This window comes from Arvicanthis niloticus, chromosome 14 (assembly GCF_011762505.2).
Source record: "Arvicanthis niloticus isolate mArvNil1 chromosome 14, mArvNil1.pat.X, whole genome shotgun sequence".
Classification (NCBI taxonomy): Eukaryota; Metazoa; Chordata; class Mammalia; order Rodentia; family Muridae; genus Arvicanthis; species Arvicanthis niloticus.
In genome coordinates this window covers 9,172,917-9,198,111 of record NC_047671.1, presented here as the reverse complement: position 1 = coordinate 9,198,111, position 25,195 = coordinate 9,172,917, and the positions used below count along the sequence as shown (strand labels likewise).

General features: G+C 48.3%; 1 protein-coding gene across 4 annotated transcripts in view; it reads right to left on the bottom strand.

Moving 5' to 3' along the window:
- Window positions 1-402: 402 nt before the first annotated feature.
- Nfatc1 (nuclear factor of activated T cells 1) overlaps window positions 403-25,195 on the bottom strand; it is a 109,224-nt gene continuing 84,431 nt past the window's right edge. For all 4 annotated transcript variants that reach the window (XM_076912373.1, XM_076912374.1, XM_076912375.1 and 1 more), the window contains one exon: window positions 403-2,199. In XM_076912373.1, coding sequence (XP_076768488.1) covers window positions 2,150-2,199 — 50 coding nt within the window. In that variant the 3' untranslated portion in view covers window positions 403-2,149. The remainder of the gene's footprint in view (window positions 2,200-25,195) is intronic.

Below are 25,195 nucleotides of genomic sequence, written 5' to 3'. Positions count from 1 at the left end.
AAGAGTAGTGGTGTAGCAAGTGGAGAGGGAAGGCCCCGGCTATGTCATCTGAAGCCCACACACTCTCCTACTAAAGCAACATGAGAACATGTGGGTGGTCAGAGCCTCACCCAGGATCTCTCTCTGAGTGAAAGTATTTTGGCTTAAGCAGAAGTTCCTTCCCCACCTAGCCTGGGTGAGCAGTTTTTGAAGTGCTTTGTTTACAATGCCCTGAGAACACCACCAAACACCTACTCTTTCTCAGGAAGGGCAAGACACACTTCTTCCTGTGTTTAGATGACACAGAAACAACCAGACCCATGTTGCAAAACATTTGTTACAGATCTCTATGTTCTCACACAGTGTAGCAGGGTGACCCACAGCGACCTTCACACAGACTGTCCAGCAAAAAAAGAAAAGAAAGAAAAAAAAAATACTGCTTTATTGGATCCATCTCCTAACTACAAAGCTAGCCGACACAAATATCAAACGCTTGCTTTCATATGACAGTCTACTAAGAATGGTTCATGCAACTCCATGATGCTAATAAACACAGGGTATATACTAGAGGCAGGCGGGAGGCAGCCTGCAGGCGGCCAGGAGCTATGTGTGTACATGGCGGCACGCGTCAGCTCTTCACAGTCCTGTGAAAATGTTCAATATGGCTTTCAGACATTTGTTTGTTTCTGTGAGTTGGAAAAGGTAAGCCACCATCGTACAGACGGACATTTTGAAGACGCATCTTCCTGTGATAGAGCTTTTCCTGTCATGAGTCCGTCTGTCTGTGAGTAACTTAAAACTTCCACCCACAGGTGCAATTCAGGCATGTTCCATAAGGGGGCATTAACTCCTAAGGCACGATCATTAAACATGTTTTAATTAAACCATGCTTTTTTGGTTATAAGAAATAATAGGTCACTGCTAGTAACTGTAATAAGCAGCTAATTACACAAAGCGACACCAGCCTATCTGTTATCAGTAACTAATCTGAAAACACTCGATCCACAGACTGCATTTAGAAACGTTGTTTTTGGTAATTGTTTTCTCAGATGAAGCAGAGAGCTATAAGGCTTCTGTGAAATAATAATCTTATAATTGAACAAATATATTACACTCCTCTGGTAATGGTTATCTACAACCACTTTCAGATTTTTGCCATTTGGTAGCCGATGGGCATTTGAGCACAGCTCAGTAACTGCACGAGACAAGAAAAGGCCACTTGCCTGTACAGAGGTGACAGACCCTGATGGAAGGTTATGAAAAGTCAGGTCTGGACTCTGAGGTGCACTCTCAAGGTGAATACTGGTTATTGCTAACATGGAAGCCCCTGCTGGGCACAGACTGGCCACTGCCATCTCCGACCTTGGGTATCTATACATAAATATATGCCTATATGTACATGCATGCAAACACACGCTCTGTCCTGTAGCAGGCAGGCTTTGTTCCGTCCAGGACTGTCTTGTGCTGTTCAACTTCCTTCACTATGTTCAAAGCTGGATTAAGAACAAGAATCCCAGCATGCTATTATTAACAAACCTGCAGTTTCAGTCACACAGAGGAGGGGCTGATTATGAAGAACGGGCTGGAAGATCTCTAAAAACGCACTGGATAAGGCAGGCAAATTGCCCTAAATTGTGTAGGGCAGCCAGAAAAGTTAGGGAGAAGCAGGAGGCTCACCAGAATCCTATCAATTAGTACAAAGGATAAAGCCTCCTAAGGAAGTATTCTTTTATAGCTTTTGGCTCCCACAAACACTCTCATGGTAGGAAATTCAATGCTCACTTCCATATGCCCTGGTATGGTGGTCAGACTAAATAAGGCACTTCCAGTGTTTTAATCCAGTGGGCAGGAGGGTCAGGCTCGGGGCCAGTCTGCGACACGGTGGGCCAGCATCTGCCCCTGGCCTCACTGGCCAGCCCTTCTCTTTCCTTGAGATGGTGTTTTGTTTTGTTTTGTTTTTTGGAGATGCAGTGGGCCCCTCTCCTGCTCCTCCATCCCTGTTGGAGAGCTACTTCTTCAGACATAAGCTCCCAGCATTCGTTCGGTAAGTTGGGATTTCTGAGTGGTACCAGATGTGGGTCCAGTTTATCTCATCAAAGTCTCGCTTGCTGAAGCGCGGTTGTCTGAGCAGAGCCAACGACTCAGTTTCTGCCAGCGCCGATGTGCTGAATTAGGAGTGGGGGATCGTGCTGGAGAGGTCGTTACGAATGATCTCATTTACTGCAAGAAAACGAGAGGAGAGAGCATTAGGGAACTGGTGCCTTACTGCCAACCTCCAAGTCCATAGCAGGGATGCCAACAACCACACATTTCTGACGGGCTGTATTCCGTCTGTGACGCTTAGATGCCGCAGAACACCATCTCCAGGACAGGAGTCAACTCCAGGATGTTCCCTAAGTTTGTAAAACAAAACATTGACATACCATAACATCTCCTAGAACGTCCTCAGTGGAGGAGACAGAAGGTAGTGGGACCTACTATGGCCATGGGCCTCCCTTTGTTTGGGGCACTTCATTTGTTTTTCTGAATCAGGTCAAGTCACACTGGCCCCCCACAAGCCAGTGATGGCCACTATCAGTGTGTGATTTTTGGCAGATGGGCAGGAAATGAGAGAAGCTAGGGAAGGCCATCGCCAGCAAACAGCACAACATCCCTCCCTCGCCACCCTGCCTCTCTCTGCCCAGCCACCTGATCCACACTGAGATAGAAAATGTCACTGGGCGGCTGTCATCACGTCCCATTTTTCTAACAGAGTTTGAAGGCAGGGCACCCACGCTGACGTCACGGAACCGCCTGGGCTTCCCTTCCCCACGGGCTGGAGCCCCGGCCTGCACCTAGATAAGCCCCTGGAGCTCACCCTCGGAGGCCCCAGCCTGTCTGAGGACGCTTCCTGGAGCCATCAGGGGGCGTGCGTTTCATCACCACTCCCTTCCCTAAGCTGCCTTTCAACACCCCTTCCTCAGCAATAGTTTTAAGAATAACAATAATAAAACGCAGTTGGGGAAACCAGGAATTGTGTCATGAGAATTGATAGCAGAAGGAAGCCTGGCGCACACAGAGCTCAGCTTGCCCCAAAGGGGCTGCCTGGCAAGAGACTTAACAACCGTGAGGCTCCCTGTACCAGGGCCTCTGCCACTCCAGGACGCCCCGGTGGGTTTGCTGTTCCTGAGACTGTTCCTTCAAAAGTCACACTTACAAATAAGAACCATGGCTGCTTCCTGGTCAGCTTCTTGGGGGTGGGGTGGGGCGGCGGACACTCCTGGGCTCCTCTGTGGCGCTTCAGGATTGATCCTTGACCACAGCACCAAGCACACTGTTGAGAGGGCCCACCCTTCGGTGTGGAAAATACCAGAAGGTAGGCACGCTCCCTCTGGCCCTGTGACTTCTCAGCCACTAATGAGGAATAACAAGGCCCAGGTGCTCACAGGCTGGTCTGGGACCAGCAATCAGGACTCAACTTGTCCCTGGAGTGCGCCCTGGGAGCTCTTTCGCTACCAGCATTTTCCATGATACTGGAGTGTGGGTGCGGGGCGGCTGCGCAGCCCTGAGAAGCAGGTAGGCAGCAGAGACCCCCGGAGGACCAAGGGCTGTCTGCTCTATGAAGTACAAGCTACTGTCACAGGTCTCTCCTGAGTCCACACAGCTTTTCTTACTGGTCTCTTGCCAGCCTCTTCAGGCCGAGCATCATGTTTGGCTCCCCAGCGTAAATCGGGGTACCCGGCATTAAAAGGCAGTTAGCTTCTCTTCCCCTCCCACTAGGGCAGCCCTGCTGCAAGGGGCCCCTGTCTAATTTATACTTCACTTCTTCAGAGTCCAATCAAAGAACAGTTGACCAAGAAAGACCACAAATTTTATTTCTTTAGGGTTTCTTTGTTTTTCATTTTTTAACAGTGAAAAGGGGGCTTGCCTGAAATTAAAATTTCTTGGGGCCAAGCTAGGAAGGGCTTGGATACTTGGTGAAGCTCAGAACTCTGTGCAGAGGCTTTCTGCTCTCTGTGTGGAGGTGGGGACAAGCCGAAGCAGCCTCCACTGTGCCACACCCATCTTTGTTCCTGTGACAGACAGCTGTGTCTGACTGCCAGGGAATCCCATTTGTCTCACACTGTCCCCAAGCCTTGAGTGCATTAGGCCTCTGGGTGGTCATTGCCCAGACTGGGTTCCCAGGTAGAGGGAGAGTTAGGACAAGTGCTCTCACCTGGGGGTATGAACTGGTGACTGTCTCCGAGCTGGCGGGTAGACATGTGGGGTTGGGAAAGATGTCTATAGAGTATGAAATGTCAAGACTAGGAGAAGAGCCACTGTTCAGAGGCAGAAGTGAGGGAGAAACATATCATGGGCTGCAGATACGTTTTAACTGGTCTCTGTGCAAGAAGCCAGGCATCATTCAAACATGTAACGCAGAGAGAACTGGCCTCGTGTTGCTCATTTAAGTGGTCGCACAGATGGAACAACAGACTGCTCCTCCCGTTGGTGGTGCTTAATGAGTCTGAAGAACAGTGATGAGAGGAGGTGTGAAGAGGAAGGTTGAGATGAACGAGGCAAGCCTGAGGTGTAGTGACGAGGATTGGAGGGATCTGAGGAGCAACGGTGGTGAGGAGGAGAGCCAGGAAGGCACGAGGAGAGACAAGGTAGGATGGCAGGGCTGAAGACAAGGCTCAGGGAGTAAGAGTGATTACTGCTCAGGTGTGAAGACTCCAGTTCAAATCCCCAGCACAGCACACTCATGATAAAGAGCCAGGTGTGGCTGCACACCTGTAACCCCAGCAGTGTGGGGTACAGCGTCAGGAAGATCACAGGGGCTGACCGGCTGCCAGCCTAGGTCAGGTTCAATGGGACCCTATTTCATGGGAGGGAGGTGGGGATGAAGAGGGATACCCCAATATTCCTCTGGCCTCCACACATGCCATAGGCACACACACACACACACACACACACACACACACACACACACACTGTTTCTTTCTGTCTCTCTCACACATACATATATATTCTGTTTCTCTTTCTCTGTCTCTGTCTCTCACACACAGACACATATACATCTTTGTCTCCCTCTGCTTCTCTCCGTCTCTGTCACTTTCTGTCTCTCTTTCTCTCTCACACAAACACATACATCTTTGTCTCTGATTCTGTCTCCCTCTCTCTGTCACTCTCTGTCTATCTCTGTGTCCCTCTGTCTCTGTCTGCCTCTCTCTCTCTCTCTCTCTCTCTCTCTCTCTCTCTCTCTCACACACACACACACACACACACACACACACACACGGAGGACTGAGGAGAAATGTTGCTGATGAGAGAAGAGCAGTCCGAGAAACACTAAGATATAAGACACAAACACAATTTAAGAGAGAAGCCTGGTGGATCTAACAATTGAAGGAGGGAAGTCTGAGGAGTAACTGTGTGGCCTGAGGTAGGTGATGGTGGCCCATGAGAGATGTTTGAGGAGTGTTAACAATGGGGCAAAAACAAGGTCCGAAGAGCAACCATGATGGATAGGACTTCTGAGGGATGAGGATGATGGATGGTCAGATATTGAGCAGAGCAGCTGAGAAGCTTCTAGTTACTCATGGGCCTGACAAGACCACAAAAAATTGCTTTAAAGGTAAAAGAGGAAGAAACATGAGGTGTGGGCTTCCCCCTGCTGCCCACTGGGGCACCTGAGCCTCAAAGGGAGAGCCCTACTGAGAGATGGGAAATTACTCAGTGGTCTCAGCCAAACAGGTCCCCAGCTGGAGGCAGCAGTAAGCCACCAAATGTCTACTGGGCTTTCTTGTTTGGGCTAAGCACTGAGTTCTCAGGAGAGCTCCCCTGTGTCACTGTGCACCTGTTGTATGGGTTCAGGTCACTGACCAACTTCTCTACCCCAATGCTTGTGGCTAGAAGTACATCCCACTGTTTCCCTGACTTGCAATGTCCAGTTAGGATCAGGAAGTGCCACAAGCACAAACATCCTCCAGTGTAAAAGGTTCCCCAAAGCTGCCTATGGAACTGAGTGGGACATTGAAGATGGATACCTGCTTTCTAATGGCATTCCACACTGCCGAGAGAGATAGTGCTGCAACCATGAAATGCCACCCAACTATTTATAGAACATGTCTGTGAAGTCACCTGTACTTCCATTTTATAGGTGGGTAAGGGATGCTGAGGTGGTGTAGTTAACAGATGGCTGACCAGTGACTGAGCCCCCCACATTCTTTCCCTGACCAACTACTGACCCCCCACATTCTTCCCCTGCCACCACTTTCTTTTCCATGAGGTCACCACCCCGGGTCCCTGTCAGCCCACGTATCCCTGGCTCTGCTGGTTCTTCTGGGCTGGCTTTCTCTCTGATACAGCTGTGGCCATGACACCCACGAGTTCCCACCGTGTCTTCTCTCCACTGATAATTTCCATCTTCTTATTCAGCTTTTCCACTGACACGAAGGCTTCTCTTTATAGAGGTGTTTTGAACTGCAGGTGACATGTGACCCTTACGACTCGCCTGAAAGAGGAACCTCTGCTCACTTAGTCAGATGTCCCTTAACAGGATGTGGCAAACTGTTAGACCACAATTCAATTTAATAAGTAAGAAGGTTTTCCCCTTATATTTGATTTTTCTCTAAAATGCTCCTAAGGTGGAAACTATTGGTTTTTTTTCTCCCTCTAAAGTATGCATGTGGCACTTTGAATTGGTACCATAACCTGGGATGTGCCCACAGGCTGTGTGTGTCCGTACGAATCACATCTATCTACACACCCACGCTCAAACCCTCCCCTGTGTGCATGCCTGGAATTGAGTGAAACGGAAAGTCAGCAATTTTTTTTTTTCAAGTATAAAAACTGAAGAGTTCATAGTGCGAGCGTAGCTCTCTGCCTGTGCTAGTAGCACCTGTAAATCTTCATGAAGTTCTATGCCTTGCACAGAGGCATCTTTGGCTAGTCACTCACAAGCTGTGCAAATCACCCACAAGGCAGAAAGTCCTCCCCAAGTGAGGCAGAGTCCTCCCCAGGTGAGACTACTGCCCTCGGGCACAGATACTATCTTCTTTTTTATTATAGAGCAATCTCAAGTGTCCAAGAGAGCCAGATCTGTGGTTATCTGTGGGGTTTTGTGTAATTGCAGAGAAGACTGTAAGCCAACCAGTGTTCACAAGAGCAGACACATTGTTGCCTCTAGCTTGGCCTCTGAAGGAGAAAGCTTTTAGCTAAAGTCGCTTGACGTTTTATGAACTCTTGGTTTCTAGAATTGACAGAGGGGCTAGATTGAAGGAATGAGCGATGACTTTTGGCCACGATTTATTCACCTTTTGTGAGATCCAGGTTTTAATCTGTACTGGGGAGGGGGGGTCCTTGCAGCAGCCATAGGAGGGGAAAAGGCAGATACTGAAGCCACCAGTTCTGTTACAGAGAGACTCCAAAGAAAGTCAACTGGTAATTGTTGCCTTTGCCCTCCCACTGCCAGTGAGGATGCTATGGCCTCTGGAGCCGGGTCTGGGTCTGTGCCTCCCACACCCCACGAAGTCCCACCAGCTCTTCCTTCTCCTGATGCCTGTGTCCCCACTGCAGAATCTACAGGGTTAAGTGAGAATTTTAAAAATACAGTGCACCAGGAAACTCGGGAAAAGCCTAGATTGGTTGCTCAGGGCCTCCGAGAAAGAGATAAAGAGCAAAGGGGGTACAGGTTTCTGAGATCCTGTGCCAGTTCCACCCTCCGACCCTCTCTCACCCCTGCCCCCAATCTTCAAGGTTTTAACTTGCAGAGCTCCCCAGGGTACAGAGTTCTGGTCTCCAAGGCAAGGTTTATATTTACCTTTGTTCCCTGCCAACTGCATCTCTTAAACTGGAACAAAGCGCCGAGCGTCCTCTGTACCCCCATTGCCGGCTCACAACGAGCACCGGCCTCTGATGGGCTAAAGAGCTGGGTCGTTGGTTTGTTTCAGTCAGCTGTCCCATACGTAAGTCAAAGGTGGGCAGACTGAGGTAAACAATCAAAGGACCACATGAAGCCTGAGCTGTCACCCAGTCCTAGAGTCGGTATCTTGATTCTATTGGGCAGACAGCCAACGAACAAATACACCCCAGAGATGCAGGTAGTTAAATTGCTGCTGGGGAGAAGATGTTGCTGGCATCCTCTCTGATAAACTTCACTTTCATTGCTGCAGTGTGGAGGGGTCAATCTGGAGGGTAACTCCTTGGTGTGAACAGTCAGGAAGTGATGATGAGGGAAGCTTTCAAAGGAGGCTCCCACTGCACAGGATCCCACCATCTCTCAGTGGGAACACCTCTGCTTCCTGTCTCCCTGTAAAATTTGACATCTTCCAGTCCTGCCCTTTGAGGGCTCAACCTACCCCTCCTCTCACACCTAATTGACAGCCCTGCAAACTGACCATGGTGGAGTCTCACCGCAGAGAATAGCAAGGAGGCCACTGTGTGCTGCAGCAGAAAGTAACTGTCCCAGAGTAAGGCCTGAGATCTGAAGTCCAGCTTATCACCGAGATGCAGATGTCCTGCAACCAGAACAGGGGTACGAAAAAACCCCAGGAAGAAGGTGAGAGCTTAAACCCACCATACGCCTGTGAGAAAATGCCTGGCACTGTTTGAAGCAGGCACAGTCCTACTACGCATTTCCTGGGAGCAACTACAGACTAGGTGGGGCACCACTCGAACGTGAATAGCCTGTGGGAAGACCTTTCTTCAGAAAACCCATCCTGGGCCTGGGAAAATGGCGTTGGGAAGTGAGGCAGTGAAGGTGGCAGCTGGCTCCAGGCTCTCCTTTTTATTTTTAATGTCCATCCATCATCAAATGGAGAAAGAAATGGCCTCTGAGTGAGCCTCTCCAATCAGGAGTTGTGGCTGCCTGCTTCCACTAAGAGTACCTAGCCTAGACTCCTTACTAACTTATCTAATGTCCCCGAGTGCCCACCATGTATGGGACGAATGACTTACGAGGCTCATCTTATGTGGCTCGCAGGAGTCCTATGTCACTATGAATCTTACTCCGAAGACAAACCCTAGTGGTCAGGATGACTGGTCCTCAAGTGGAGAGGGAAGGCAGGACAGGTGGGAAGCAGCCCAAGGGTGTGTGAGCTCCCAGTCTGTCACGGGATGAACGGTTGTGACTCCCTTAGGGAATAGAACTGTTTTCCAGGACAAAATGGTGGTGCATGCCCACCGTGCTCATCCAAGTCCTTGGCTGTGACAGTCACAAGGGTGCTAGTGTTCTCTGGTGAATTTTCTAGTCGCTGACTGTCGGGGAGGGGGGGTGGGGGGAGGCGGAAAAGCCCCGGCAGTGGATTGGAAGTCATGAGGTCTGAATTGAATGCAAAGCAGAAGAGAACCGCACTCCACAGCCAAACCTGTGCACAGGGCTCAAAATGGCCACCCAAAGGTCGTGCATTCTCCCCCTGGGCTTGGGTATGTTATCCTCCACATTCCTAGCCGTGTACACATGTGTCTTGGTTATCAGAGCACACATCCATGCTTGGTTTTTCAGGTCAGTGCAAAGGTTAGCTTTGTAAGCCTCTTTTTTGTCAGATGCAGCCATGAGATCTGGGCAAACTGGGAAAACAGTGGTTTGGCAGAGCTGAGACACCTCCACCTGGTCTCCCACATGCCCACATGTTCCATTTGTCTCTCTTTCTTGGTGGGACTATCTGGGGCTGAGCAGTGACCCAAACAGGTTAAGAGGCCAGTTGTATACCACCGCGCTGGGGAGGGGGCCGCCCTCAGCCTGGGGAATGAGGAACCGGGAGAGACAGGTAAAAATATTTTTGGTGATATTCAGATGCCTGATTCTTATTCTTAGACACTAGATTCAAACTTCAAGAATTAGAATTCTGGTTCATCAACTTCAGCCCATGTGATGGCGTTACTTTCACGTTTAAAATGTTTAGTAAACACAGATAATGAGCATGCTTTAAAAAAAACAAAACAAAACGTCATGGCTGCGGTATCTAAACACTCTTCTTTGCTAACACAGATACTGCTCACTTAGTGACACAAAGTCTGCCCCCTCAGCAGTGAAGTTGGCTCCAACAAGGAGCTGTCCCTCTAGTCTCAGGAACCCAGGGCACAAACCCAAGGGTCGCCTGCAGGCACGAAGACACCTTTTCTGAATAGAGGGCTTTCCTCTGAGCTCTGTCTTCATCCTTTCTACAGAACCCCACATTAGACCATGTGGGGTTCCCACGGACCTTCCCACATGGGTTGACACACTGCATAAATGAACAAACACCACAAAAGCAATGGCCACTTGCTGACTCCATTTTCCTCTGAGGGATAGAAAAATGCATGTTTTCCCCAGACTTCAAGCCATTGAGAATATTTTTATTTTTAAGAGAAGCCAAAATAACTCTGTAAAGAGTAAAAGCAAACAGGAAGGGCATTCTCCCCCATTCCTATGACTAAAAGATAATTACAAAAAGTATTCGTTAACCTTCCCAGAAAATGCACCTTTAGCTAAAACCTGTAGCTAAACTTAGACCTGAAGCCTAAGAGGAGAGCGATTTAGGTGAGCAGAACCAGAAATAACTGAGTTTGAGCCTAACCTCTAAGAAACGCCTTGTATTGGCCGCCTTGAACGTTTACAATGTAACAGTTCTTGGAATGAGAGAGGCCTGTAACTATGGTGGTTGAAACTCTTAGTGAACACGCATTTCCGTTGCATTAACTTTCATTTCCAGGGGGCATGATGCATGTATTTGCCTCTCTGTATTCTCAGTGAGCTGCTGGGTGAAGACTTCTTGCTGTTTCTGGATACTGTGTGTATACAGTTTGGTCTTACATGGAGAACTGCATTACATAGGGGCTAGCGGGAAGAGGAGACGTGTTTATCCCACTGTTGGCATGCTGGTGCCATCCAGGGGTGGCTCGGGTCCATGCTCCTAGAATTTTTAGAGTTCTCAAGAAGGCACAACCTCCTAGAACAGTGGTTCTCAACCTGCGAGTCAAGACCCCTTTGGGGATTGTATGTCAGCTCTCCTGCATATCAGATCTCTACATGATGAGTTATTAACAGTAGCAAAATTGCAGTTATGAAGTAGTGACAAAATAAATGTATGGTTTGGGGTTACCACAATGTGAAGAACTGTATTAAAGGGTCACAGCATTGGCAAAGTTGAACACCTCTCCTCTTGAGAGTCTATGGTGGAGACTCCTTCACGAGTACACACTTGGATCGGCCATCATCCCGTGTCCAGCAGTCTGCATGCCCACAACTGCCCAGTGGCCGGGTCTGTGCCATGTCTGTGACCCAGGAGGGGACACGTGTTATCAATGTGTGTCATGACCACCTCAGCATGGAAAATGCACACTTTCAGCATGTTCCCATGTGGTCCTCGCTTCTGTTTTTCTCAAACTTGCTCTCGGAAAGCTGTAGAAGTAGCACAGCTTCTCAACTTTCCTGAAAGAGCAAACGCTCGTCTTTCCTCGGCCCATCTCAGCCTCCACTTATTTTTATCTTTTAATCATAATAAGCCACCGCCACGGGGCTTGCTATTTTTGGAAGGGGAGAGAGGGACATCGGAAGGACAAGTGACAACAAGTCACGGTTTTAATAAAACATGACCCTCCACCTGGAGCCGGACTCGCGCTGACGGGCGCTGCTGCTACACGGGACTGTCAGCCGTTAAGACGGAATGATTTTCCTACCGTAGGTAGCCTGTTTCCCTATTTAGCCTGAAAACTCCCGAGCACGCAGACAGCCGTGTGGAAACTCCAGCGGGGCTGGCCACGTGGCGGGAGATTCCACAGGCCTGGCCATCCAGCTGATGCAGGCTGGAGAATGTTTCCATATCATCTGTGCTGCTATTTTATCTGTGCCAAACTCCATTCAGCAATTACTCAACAGCATCATTAAACCACCAGCAAGTACTTTTTTTTTTTCCAGGGCTTTCCTTGTGTTGTTAGAAAACACAAAACATGTCTCCCCAAATTATGAAATTACCATTCAACAGAATTAATGGAATTGAAGAAGAAAACAAAAAAGTTTAAGTGAAACCAAAGCCTGTGACCCTGAAGAGTGACCAGTATGAATTTCCACTTTGGCTTCTCCAAATTGCTCTGGCTTCCAGCAGGGGCCAGGGGCTTGGCGCAAAGACAATGGCAGGCTCTCCTTCCTTCTCGGCACATTGGAAGAAGCAGTGGGATTCACATGGTGCTATTTTGAAATACGGAGTGAGAAAAAGTCAAGGTAGCTGCATCAAGATGCAGAAGCCGCACTCCAGTAGCCTGGATCACACCTGGAGTTTGGGCAGACCCCAGCTGAGTGTCCCCAGCAGCGTTAAGTGTGAGGTGTCAGGTGCTGGATTTTAGAAGGTCTGCTCGTTCAGCAGAGCAGAGAGTTCTAGGCTGCCTTTTTCCTATGGTTATGGGGGAGGGAGGGCCTGCTTCATTTGACCTTGAACTAGAGCCTCAGATTACTAAAGAATTATCAGTAATTCTGTCAGGTGTGATTACTTTCTTTTGTGTAAGCAAACAGTCACTTACAAAAAGGTACAGAGAAAGACACTGGGATTTGATGTTGACAACCCAGCAGCCTTGGCCTTTGGCCAGGCAGATGAAGTAGGCATGTATCTGTCCTTGACATGGAGTGCGGAGGTGGGGGTGAGGGTGGGGTGGGGGTGAGGGGGAATCTACCTTACTTCTCATATGTCTGTTGGGACCACTCCCATTTGAAGATTAGCACCTCTCCAAGAAGGCACCGGTGTGCTAGGGAGATGTCAGTAAAGTGCTTGTCATGCAAGCATGAGGATTTGAGTTCAAACCCCAGAACCCCATAAATAGCCATGTGCTAGGGTGTGCAGCAGATGAAGAGGTGAAGAGCCAGAGACAGGAGGATTCCTGGAGTCCACTGGCCAGCCAGAAAGTCCTAGGCCAGTGAGAGACTCTCTCAAACAATAAGGTTGGTAGCTCTTGAGAAATGACACCTAAGGTTGACTTCTGGCACGTGCATACACACACACACACACACACACACACACACACACACACACACACAGATTGGCAACACACACCTACCTCTCGATCTGCCTCTTGATGTAACTGACCCATTTCCCATATGAGGTAAATGTGGGCACCGTGCCTGCAACTTCTAGGACCTGGCACCCCCCTATGGCCTGACATCCTCAGCCTTTCTGAGCCACAGGTCCCCTACTCCTCATGCCGCCCAGTTGGTCACAGTGACCGTAGCCTGGGGTGGGGGACTCTGTTTGATCCACATCTTCTCGAGCATGAGGGGGTCAGAGCAATCAGGTTCTGGCTGACCCCTAATCATAGCACTGTCCACAGAGGAGACCGGGAGAGCCTGAAGCTGTGTCTGTTCTTACGTCTCAGCAAGATGTCCTAACCACATTTCTCCTCTGCTGCTCCCTGGGAGACCAAGCGTACGCCCTCTAGGAAAACACATTTTCCATTTCCCCACTTTGAAAATATTCCAAATCCCGGGGAGCGATTATGGATTTGTTCCATTTCCCTTTATATTTTACGTGTATGAGTGTTTTGCCTGCATGTGTCTCTGCACCACGTGTATGCAGTACCTACGGAAGCCAGAAGAAGGTATCAGGTCCCCTGGCACTGGTGTTGGGCATAGTTGTAAGCAGCCAGGTAGGTGTTGGGAGCCTGGAAGAGCAGCCAGTGCTCGTAACCACGGAGCCATATCTCTGGCCCCATGAATTTGTTTCTTCAAAACTGAAATACAGTTGCACACTTGTACAGTGAGTTTACAGTAAGCAGGGCATACCTGTGGGCCAGGGCTCCTTTTACTCTGTCCTGAGCACAAGAGGAAACCTTTGGGGTCTGGCTCTGATCCTTGCATATGAGCATCCTGCAGGCCCCTGTTACAGCATCATGGCAGTCATTGAAGTTGGTCAGCTTGTGCTCTGATCCCCGACAGAGCCCTCTGTTGAAACCTGAGCCCCGCTGGTGTGGGGCTCTTCTTGTCTTCCTATTCTTGGGGCGAATTTTCCATGGTGGCTACCCTCCCAGCCTCCCTTACTAGCACTAAGATCAGGGAAGGGGAGACAGGCCTTGAGTCAGGCTCAGCACCCAGCACCCCGCTCCCCTTCCTGGTCACAGTGACAGTATGTCCATCCCCCTAGGAAGAGGGCCAGTGTGTCTGCCTTCTCCCTTTTTCTAATTGCACTGTTCTTGTTCTGGCTTCAGTCTAGAGGTGTCTGAGGTCTCCATGGGATTATGACCCTTAGGCTCAGCAAGTCTGCCTTAGCTCTAGAGTGCATTGATGAGAACTCACCATTTCCTGGTGTCTTGAGCCCATCTCCCTCGGGCTGTGTCTCTCCACAGCATGTGCTCATCTCAATCATTTCCTTTTTGTTTACTGAAGTACTGTACCTGGCTATCTGCACTGTTTTAAGAACCAAGTGTTTTTGTGTTTTTAATCCTCAACACTTGGTGCAATAGAAGCCGCAAAGATGTGCCACTTTATCTTTGGAACTGATTTTGTATTCTAGTTTAAAGGCAAAACAAACAAACAAACAAACAAACAAACCAACCAACTGAAATCACAATGCTGAAGGTAATGTTCTGGCTGAGGTTTTGGTGATGATAGCAGCAGATGGTATTAGAGATGGAGGAAGGGTGACTGCGAAGGCTGAAGAGACGGCTGGCTTCCCCAGGGGGGCTCAATCCCTGTACAGAGGCTAAGCTGACCAGGACATTGCTACCCTCCAGCCCTCAGCTTTAGAGCCTAGCGCTCACACTGAATGCAGAGATCCCAAGCCCTGGGACCACCTGAGGCTGCCAGTTGAGCTCATCTACTGAACATGGGTCACCTCAGGGTAGCAGCTGGGCCTGGATGCTCTGAGTCTGTGGGGGTTGATATAGCTTGCCTGGGCCATCCTCAGACACTGGAATGGGAATTCAAATGAATTCATGCAGATCTCGCTCCCTGGTCCCATATTGTGTGAGCAGTGAGGATTTTATCCTCAGAGATCCTGTGTGCCCCTCCATGCCCTACTGAAGCCACTTGGAAGGCAAATCTGCCCAGCCACCAACTGCTGACAAGCCTGCTCTGTCACAGTCCCTACTTCATTATTCTGAGACCTGTACAGAAAGCAGAGATCCCTAACTTGGAAATCAAGGAGAGGGAAGAAAGAGTCAGAAACAAGCAGGCAAAAGAGACCCTGTGATCCTGAGCACATATTGACCCTGGAGTGGTGAAAAAAAAATCCCAAGATTGAATTTTTTGTATTGATTATCCAATTATTAATCTTTGCAGAGGTTATTCCAACACAGCACATAATGAGCAATTCATCAAAGTATATTAGGTGCCATGGAAGTTGCATTCAGTATAAAGGGCCATTAAGTTCTTTGTAATTGCACATTACTGGAGCCTTCCTCAGACCTAAATCAAATCAACAGGACTGGTGTGCACCTGCTCTAATTGACTCTGTGTGCTAATGCATGCCACTAGCAACTGCCCAACACCAGGCCTCACTGCAGGATCCTGGCTCTCAAAGACCACGGGTCTTAAGGACTACCTCCAGCCCTACTTATAGGGCAAGCCTTGTCTGAGCACCATTCTCAGGGACCAGTGAGAAATCATATGGAGGGGCCCTAGGCTGGGACATACTTGCCCTGAAAGTTTCCATACCTCCTCTGAGGACACACCTCATCCATTGTTCCTAGATTTATCAGCCTCCCTGGAGAGAACCAGTCCCCAGGGATCTGGGGCTAGCCGGAGACCGTCTTCTGGGAAGCCCACCCACTCATCTAGCATGCCTGTTTTGTTGTGATCTCAGATCCTTCGTGTCCAAAAGCTGGAGCTTGGCCCTAATCCTGACTCACAGGGACAGTGGGTATGGCCCTCCCTGTCACCCATTGTTCGATTTTGGGTGTGGAACTTCTAAACTAGTCTCAGTACTTCCACTCGGCTTCCAGAGGGGCTAGAGATCCGACAGCTTCGTAGACCTACAATAGTTTTGAGAAGCGTGCATATGTGTGTGCAACATGCAGAGGCCAGAGGACAGTCTCAGCTATCATTCCCAAATGCCATCAACTTATTTTGAGACAGGGTTCCTTATTGGCTGGAAACTTGCCAAGCGATCTAGGCTGGCTGGCTAGTGAGGTCCAGGCATCCCTCTGTCTGTCTGCATCCCAGGTGCTGGAATTACAGGGACCTCTGTGAGCCTCCTTGTTCCTCGAGCACTGGGGATTGAACTTGGATCCTCTCCACAAGTGCTTAACTGACTGAGCTAGCTCTCAGGACTGGATTTTGGTTCTGTAACTGATATGTAATAACTGCACCTGTTTGTGGGCCACTCTGTGGGTGCAATACAGGCAACAGTGCAGAGGTGAAGTGTGGGCGATCGTGCAGGGGTGAAGGCAGGGCTGCAGCAGATCATCTCACTTGCTTTCTTCCGTGAGGCTTGGGATCAGAGAGGAGTAAGGCTTCACAATCCATCTATCTCCTTAAGCAGTGCAATCGCCACCCCATCATCTATGTGTTGCTTCCATTTGTGGAATTTCTCCTGAAGGCCTACTGGCGGTGTTCTGTGATTTTAGCATTCCCTGCTCCCTTAAGTTTGGTATCTGAGGAACCTTAAACACATCTTCAGAATAAAGATCGGCATGCAGACAGCAAATGATAAGTTCACAGGCTACCTGGACTTGGTCTGAGGTCCAGAGGTATTCTGAGAGCCTTTGTGAGTACGTTACCATGGCTTAGGTAGCATAGGAGCTTCTACGGGTCACACACAGTGAGTGGCTAGCTGCCCTGATTGAGATTCAGTGTGAAGAAAGGGATCTCTGAGGAGACTGGGGAGATAGGAGCCCCCAAGTGAGGCAACAAACTTTGAATGTAGATACAGGGACTTCTGGGTAAGAAGGCATGGAAGACAAGGATGCAATCCCACCTTCCATGTGAGGAGACAGACTCCAGGAGAGGAGTCAGAGCCTGTGGGGGCTCAGTCTCCATTTCCCCTTCTTCACAAACAGGAGACACCAAGTCAAGGTTTGTTCACATACAGAAGCACGATTAGATGACCTGTCAGAGATCTCTGAATGGATCAAGGCCTGGTCATCAGGCTGCATAAAGAGAAATCTATGTCTGCACAGACCATGTGGGGAACAAAGTGTGGGGAAGTCCCAGAGCCCTCGCCTAGCTTCCAGATGGGTACACCCGGCATTTGCTGAGCTGCAAGCCCACCTTTGACCCATGGCCAGCTCCCTGTCTGACTGGTCAGCTCTTGGCTTGCCCAGCTCCTAGATTTGGGAGAGCTGGCAACCTGGACCCAGAACCAGCTGTGGGTGGAGCTGAGTCCATGGCTGGTGCCTCAGGAACATTAGCACATTATGAACTGAAGGTCATGAACCCCATTTCCAGCTTGGCCTTGAAAGCAGAGAAACAGGAAGCAGAAGGAGGGGACAGGAAGTAGCTTGCTGGGGAATGGACCACAAGGGCCTCATATGGAGGCCAGCACCTCTGGCTTAGAACTCAGGTAAGAATCACCTTCCCGCCACACCTCCCAAAAGATATTCTTTAAATGAATGCATCTCCCGCCCTCCATCCACATGCGCTGTGCAGTTCTTTAGTTCTGCATGCCCACAATAGGACACAGCATGAAGGATGCAAAGCTGAGCCTCAGTCCTGGGCAAAAAAGCACTGTTTCCATTCAGCAAGAGAAAAATACTTTTCCATAAATATAAATAAATAAATAAATAAATAAAACTTACAGTTAATATGATGATGAAAGAAATGATGTAGGGGACGGAGAGAGAGGGAGGAAGGGAGGCAAAGTGAGAGGGAGGGAAAAATAGGAAAAAACAGAGAAAAGAGAAGGAAGGGCAAAAGTCAGAGAGATAGGAACAGAGAGACAAAAGAGAGACAGCAATGAAGAGACAGTAAGAGATACAAGGAGAGAAAGGGGGATAGAGTCAGAGACAAGATATAGGGGAAAGAAGCAAAGGGGGGGAGAGAGACACAGAGAGAGACAGAGTCAGAGAGAGACAGAGACTCAGAGGGACTGAGACACAGAGACAGAGATACAGAAAGAGAGAGAGACAGAGACACAGAGGGACTGAGACACAGAGACAGAGATACAGAAAGAGACAGAAATAGAGACACACACAGAGAAGGAGACAGAGATGCAGAGAGAGGCAGAGTAGGGAGAGTCTGGAAGCCATCGCATCCATTCACTGAGGTTTGGGCAAGAAGGGCAGGCAGACTGCCTTTAACTTTGAATTCCTCATGACCACTTAGTAAACACACAGGACTTGAAAAACACTCCCATCCCCTTTCTTCAGCTAAAACTCACCAAAGGCTCACGCTCCATTGCTCCTTACCCCACCCATCCCCCCTAACTCTAGACAATATGGATTGGGCCAGAGCAAATATCCAGGTGACTGAGACTGGCTTCCTCCCCAGCCCTCGCCAGCGCCTGCCACCTCACCCCAGCCATTCCTTCACCTTTTTTTAAATTTCTCTCTCTCTCTCTCTCTCCAGCCATCTGCCAAGAGGAAATAACTTCTCTATGCTGGAGTCTAGGAAACCCAGGAAACAGTCCGAAATCCACAAAAATAATTGAAGTTCACTTTTACTGAGCCATTCAGCTTCATTCTGAGTTTTATTACAATGTCAACAAGAGTTTAATTTGTTTTAAAGTTTAGGTTCTTAAACTGGAGTGATATACAGTAGTTTGCAGCTTGCTGGCAACAGCTACTGTGGAAAAAAAAAGGAAAGGAAGCATGCAGGAGAGTCTAAGTTTGATGCGGTGAAAGCAGGGAGCCTAGCCAAAGGTAGCAAACAGCATGCAGAACACACACACACACACACACACACACACACACACACACACACATACACACACACACACACACACACACCACACCTCTTTCCTCAACCTCTATTCTGCTGAAAGCACAGTTGAATGCATCACCGAGTCAGCCTGTCATTTGGCAAATCACCCCCTCTGTCTCTGGGTGAAGGGCTCCTCCCAGCTCAAACACTCTTGCCATGATCTGCTGCAGGGACTCTGCTCCTGAGCCTCTGCCATGGATTTTCCAGTCCTTGCCGGGTGAACTTACAGCCTGGTAAAGTCATTTGTGGAGACAACTGAGACTGAATCGTAGACCCATCCACTTTACGACAGAAACAAGAGAAAGGGTATTAACAAACCAGTGGCTTTAAAAGCACGAGCCCTGGGCTGGGGAGAGGGGCAGAGCAGCTCTGTCTTTGAGTGTGAACGTAGCCTTGGCTCTTTGGAGCACAGCCCCATGATGACCTGCGCTACCATCAAAGGACCCAACACCCACAGGTTGGGACCACTCCCAGTTCCCTGAATCGGGCACAGCTGTGAGTTTTCCCTCCTTACCCCCATCCTGCTCTGGGAGGAGCCTGAGCCTGGCCTCCTGTGTTTTCCAGATCCTGACCTCCTACCGTATCTGAATCAACAGCTGGAAGACCTGATAGGAACAGGCTACATCTGAGAAGACTTCACAGTGTGGGAACCGGGCTGATAAGACTCCCCCTCCCAGGGGCTGTGCTGCCTGTGGCTTGGGAACAAAGCCTTTGGTGATAGATAACCCTAGGGGTTCTGGATGCCGGGCCTATTGTCCTGTGTATCAGGCTTGCTGGACCTGGGGGCTGCTGGAGCAGACACCCTTGAGTGTCAGTGGTCACTCCATAATCTGGAAGGAAGGAAGAGCCCTGTTTCAAGACTACGGCCGAACACAGTAAAGGGGTTTTTCAAAATACCATGCAGCCCATCAAAGTGACATTACAGAGGCGCCAGGACTGGAGTCAGAACGCTCACCATCAGCCCATACCGTGGGACCTAGGCTGAGGAGCCCAGGCCTCTGTCTAGCTCCCCAAAGCGATCCTTAAGTCAGCCCAACACTCTGTGATGACAAGCCCCAAACTCATTCCCTATGAGAATGTCTGCCATCAAAGCTGGCTCACACCCTATGAGGATATTTCTCTTTGAAGTATGGTGCATGGAGACTGCATGGAAACCGTCTACTTGCCATGTTCTTCTGGCCTTGAGCATTTGCAAAGGCTGACAGAGCTCACAACACTACTCGGGTGTAAGCTCATCCAGGAAGAGAGAGAGGCACTCAGAGGCTGTCCATCACTCCTCTCCACCCACCAGTTCCCACCTGTTCCCACCGGTTCCCACCTGTTTGCGTGAGACCCCACAGAGAACAGTGTGGGGAAAGACCCAGATGATGAGGCACATCTGTCAAACTTCAAGCAGGATCACAGGCAGGCGTTCCGTGGCACACACACAAGGCCAAAGTGAACCTCTCTACACATCTGATCTGCAACCCTGGTCCCATTAGACTCTCGAAAGCATATTTTACATATAGTGTAATTCTCTTGCTTCAGAACAGCACCATTCAATAATATTTTAGTAAATTGACAAGTTTGTTCTTGTTTGCTTTTTTTCTTGTTTGAGACAGGGTCTTCCTGTGTAGGCAAGGCTGGCCTTGAACTCACAGTAATCCTAGATCACCGGCATGAGCCGCCTCAGCCAGCTTAAAGCTGTGATCCTGATAAGTGATTCTGAAGATCCCTGAAAGAGGCTCCCTCATTCTCACCGAGGTGGATCCCTGTTCACCGCCCTTTCAAAGACAGTCGATACAAACAGACCATGGAGCACTGACCCATTTGACTATCATCCTTCAGCCAGCCCCAGGCTTTCACATCCATCTGAGCCCAACATGACCCAGTGCCCACTTCCTGAATCTGTGGGAGGACCGCAGTTTTGACTATTCACCAATTGCTGGATGTCGTAGTTGTTCTAAAGATCTCCAAGGAACTCTTGTACCATTTAGGAGTAAACAGTTGGGTTATATGGCAAACTTACTTTAGCTTTTAAGAAACGGTCAGTCTCTGTTCTACCCAACTCTTATCACTAATATGTCAGGAGTCTGTTTTCCCAATGTCTTCTACAAAATTTGCTATTAACAACCACACTAATGAAATCTTCTTGCTGTGATGTTTAACTTGTATAACTTGTATCTCCTAATGACTAATGATATGTAATCATGTGTTATTCAATGGCATGAGGAGGTATTTTGAAAAATGTGTCCTTGGGTAGTTTCACCATGGTGAGGACAATATAGAATGCACCTATGTAGGAGCCACAGTGTCATATCCCCAAGTGACATAACCTTGTGGACCACTGTCTCATATGTGGCCCAATATCATCTCATGGCCCATGGCTGCATATGGGAATGGCTTTCAGATCTCTGGAAGTTTGGGGTGAACTGTAAGCATTCTTTATAGATTTTGTGGACAGTTTGACCAGCTAGCTGTGTGATCCTGGACAGCCATTGTCCATCTTTGTTTTTTCTCCTTCAGTGGTGCCTTGAACCACAACAGTGTTGAATTTGGATGAAGCTCGATTCGTCAGGTTTTTATTTTATGGTCTGTGTGGGTTTTTTTTTTTTTTTTTTTGATGTCATAGTTAAGACTAATCCAATGTAAGTCTTAAGATTTTTAAAAGATTTCTAAAAAAGTTTTGAGTATACAATCAACCCTGAGTTTGTGTGCTTGTATGCCCATGCACTGATGTGTTTGGTTTTGTTTGCTTTTTTTTTTTGTATATGAATATGCAACTGACCTAGTAACTTTTGTTTAAAAGGTTAGTCTTTATTCTCATCAAATGGTTTGCTATCCTTGTCAAAAACCACTTTACCATCGACCTAAGGATAGACTTTTGGATCCCATTCCACCGGTGTATAAATCTTATGCCCAGGGCACACTGTATTAAGGATTATAGTTTTACAGTCTTTTTTTTTTTGTGAATAGGGTTTATGTTTGTATGAGAGTGTATGTGTGATTGTGTCTGTGCATATGTATGGAGACCATGGGAGGTGGCCTACTTTGTCACTCTGTGCCTTACTCCCTTGAGAAAGAGTCACCCACTGAACTTGGAGCTCGGCTGCTGGTCAACAACCCCTTCAGATTTTCTTTTCACCCTTTACTCCTAGTTCTAGGTTTACAGACATGTGTGTGACCTTGTCTGGAGTTGGGAGGATTTGAACTCAGGTTCTCATGCTTGCATAACAAGTGTTACTCACTGAGCTGCTTTCCCAACCTCTATAGCTTGCAGCAAGTTTTGAAGTCTACAAGTGTGAGGTCTCTAACTTTGTTTTCCAGTTTCAAAATTCTTTGGGCTATTCTGACTCTCAGAAATTCTAACTTTCAGACTTAGTCAGTTTCTAGTGGCAATCCTTCTGTGGTCTGGTAGAGGCTGTGTTGATTCTAAGACCGGCTTCAAGAAGGCTACCATGTTGTCACTATCTGATGGGCACGTAGTCCATCTGCATTTGCAGAACTGAAGTTCCCCTCAGCAGTGCTGGTGACTATGTGGCCCTCACTACTTTAGTCAGTTTATTCTTAAGCACCTTATTCCTCTTAACAGTATCGTAAGTCGGACCCAGTCCCTCTCCATGTGCATTTTTGTCTGTGTTGCCTGGGCTATCCCCAAGTCTCCATTTAAAACAATAGCTTTCACATTTATGACTTTACTTTGTGTATGCAGAGGTTGTGGAGTGTGCATGTGCCTCAGCATGTATGTGTGGGGGTCAGAGGAGAACTTGCAAGAGTGGGTTCTCTCCTTCCACCTTGTGGGTACCAGGGTTGGAACCTGGGTCGTCAGGCTTGGCGGCACACGTACCTCACTAGCTGAGCCAAGGGGCTGCTCAGTCTTAGTCACTCTTTCGGAGTTCATAACAGTTTGATCTTTCCTCAACTTTGTAGACTCTTCTTTTCTACCTGAAATCTTTTTGTTCAGCCATTTGAGGAAATGTTTGAATGCTGACCTCTGAAAATCTAAGAATCCAAGATTCTCCACTTGGGTCTTTTTAAAGTTTAGCCTCTGTTACTATTGATATTCTCAATTTGGTGACACATGGTTGTCATACTTCAATGTAATTATTTAAATATTGTCTCCTTTAGTTCTTTGAACACATTTAAATAGCCAACTTAAAGCCTCTGCTACTTAGTTGAGGACTTGAGACCTCACAGGGATAGTGTCTATTGGTGTGTTTTTCTCCTATATATGAGACATATTTTTCTGTTAGTTTGCGTAGCTTCTTTTTCAACTTTAACTTTTTTCTTTTAAAAATTAGGCACCATAGGTAACAAATAACAGCAATTCTAGACTAAAGCTTTCGTTTTTCAAGAATTGTTGCTGTGAAGATATTTCCCTTTTGTTTATTTGATTGCTGACTTTCCTAGACTAATTCTTCTGAGTCTGTATTCCTTGCAGTGTGGTGATGCTAAGTTTTCTGCTCCCTGCCTAGAAATTATTTGCTTGGCAGGCCTCTTTCCTGGGGCTCAGACATAGGTCTGACAAGCTGCTGCTGTGTGGAGGGTCAGTCACTCGTGACATTTTTCTAGGTGCTGAGCCATGACATCTTCCAGCTTTTATCAGGAAATGCTGCATGCTCAGCCACACCCTGAACCGCGGGATGCAGGCCAGCATGACTTCTCTTCTGCTTGTGTGGTCTTGAGGCAGCAGAAGTGAGTACCTGACCTCTTTTCCTGAGCATACGCTCGCATTTGCACATGTGCAGTTATCCAGGCAACCGAGGATGGTAGGGGTTTGTCTGGCTCCTTTGGCTGGTCTCTTGTTTGCTCACTGACATCACAGTCTTGATCAGCTTCAGCACCAGCATCACCGTGAGCGTAGCCAGTGGCAGCTGTTTTCCAACACACCTGAGACTATAACTTGTCCAGTGAGCTTAGGGAGCAACCTGAGTTCAGACTGCACAGTGGGTCTCGGGGAAGTCCAGCCTCTCTCACCGTGGTAAGATGCCAGTTCCTCCTGGTGCTGCTCTCCATGGACAAGGATGAGGGGAGGTGACCTGGAGCTAAAACAGGTTTCTTGAGCATATGCTTTTCCACTTGCCACGTTCCCCCTTTAACGTCTAGATTCTAAAAGTGCTGATGTGATAGATTTACCAGCACTGTTGATGCTTTGGGGACAATTGACATACCGAGATCCCCTCCCTTTGTTTCAGAACTTCCACTTGCATTCGGCCATTGCCTACCAGAGTACCTCAGAGAACCAGAAGGAATTCTCTGGTTAAGAAAACAATACATAGCAGGCTCCTCCATAGCTCCCCAGGCCAGCTCATGGCAGAGGTCTAAGTGTCGGCTTGCATGTCTCAGGGGAGGGGGATATTCCACGGTGGAGCTGAGCCTCAGAGAGACAGTAGGTTGCATCTGCCACTCACTGTCAAATGACATCTCCTGAAGCCTCAGTTGCCTCTTGTGCCCAGGGAGGTGAAAAAAAAAAAAAAAAAAAAAAAAAAAAAGGCATCTTCTCCTGCTCGCAGGAAGGGGCAGGTGTGAAGAGTTCACCCATTGCTGACACTGGGTTTCTTGTGTGTCAGCATCATGTGTCAAGCAGGACTGAGGATGTTTTCAGCATTGATGGGAGGGCCCTCACTATGAGTCCAGACACCAGAGTTCTCCACCTGGGTAAATGTTCATCTCCTCTGGATGCTCTGGATCCCGGAAACAAGAACACACTGTTGCATCGAGAAGGTTCCTCAGACAAGTGCTGTTGCTTCAGAAACAGAAATGCCTGGTGGGTAAGGGGCCCTGTCAGTCTCCAGGAACAATTTCGACAGAGATCGCAGAGGGCGTCAGCCACACACTTGATGGCTACCAGCCGTTGACCTCCTGGAATGTGATGAACATACTTCTAAATGCCACCCATGCTTGATGGTTTTGTGCTCTGGAGCCAACACAGGGTCACATTGTTCACTGGCTCCCAGATCTGCAGACTCATCAGAACGTGTGGGAAAGACGCCGAGAGGATCTCAGAGCTTTGCTCTATAAACCGGCAGATGTGGAGAAACACCCCTAGGAGTCTTCTGGAAGGGGTTTTAACCTGTCTAGAGGAAGACAGTGGTGTTTCCATACAAGAAAAACAGCCACACATGAACACGTGGCTGCCGTTCAGAGTTTGCCATGAGAAATAGAAGTGGCACGAGTATGCCTGCACGGCCACCTCACAGATGTGTCTGAGCATCCTCCTGGCCTTGGACTCCTGCAAGGTCTTTGGCATTGACCAGCATAATCTTTAGGCTCACAGAATCTTTCTAGCTCTCGCCTTTGGCTTTTTCTACTGGCTTCCTTCAAATGAACAATGTCACAAATTATTCATTTAAGGAAGAAAACAAGCTTGGCAGATAGTTAGTCATGGCTGAAAGTGATGCATTCGAAGCCCCTCTCCCAGGGAGTAGAATACGTGGATGGTGAGGTAACACA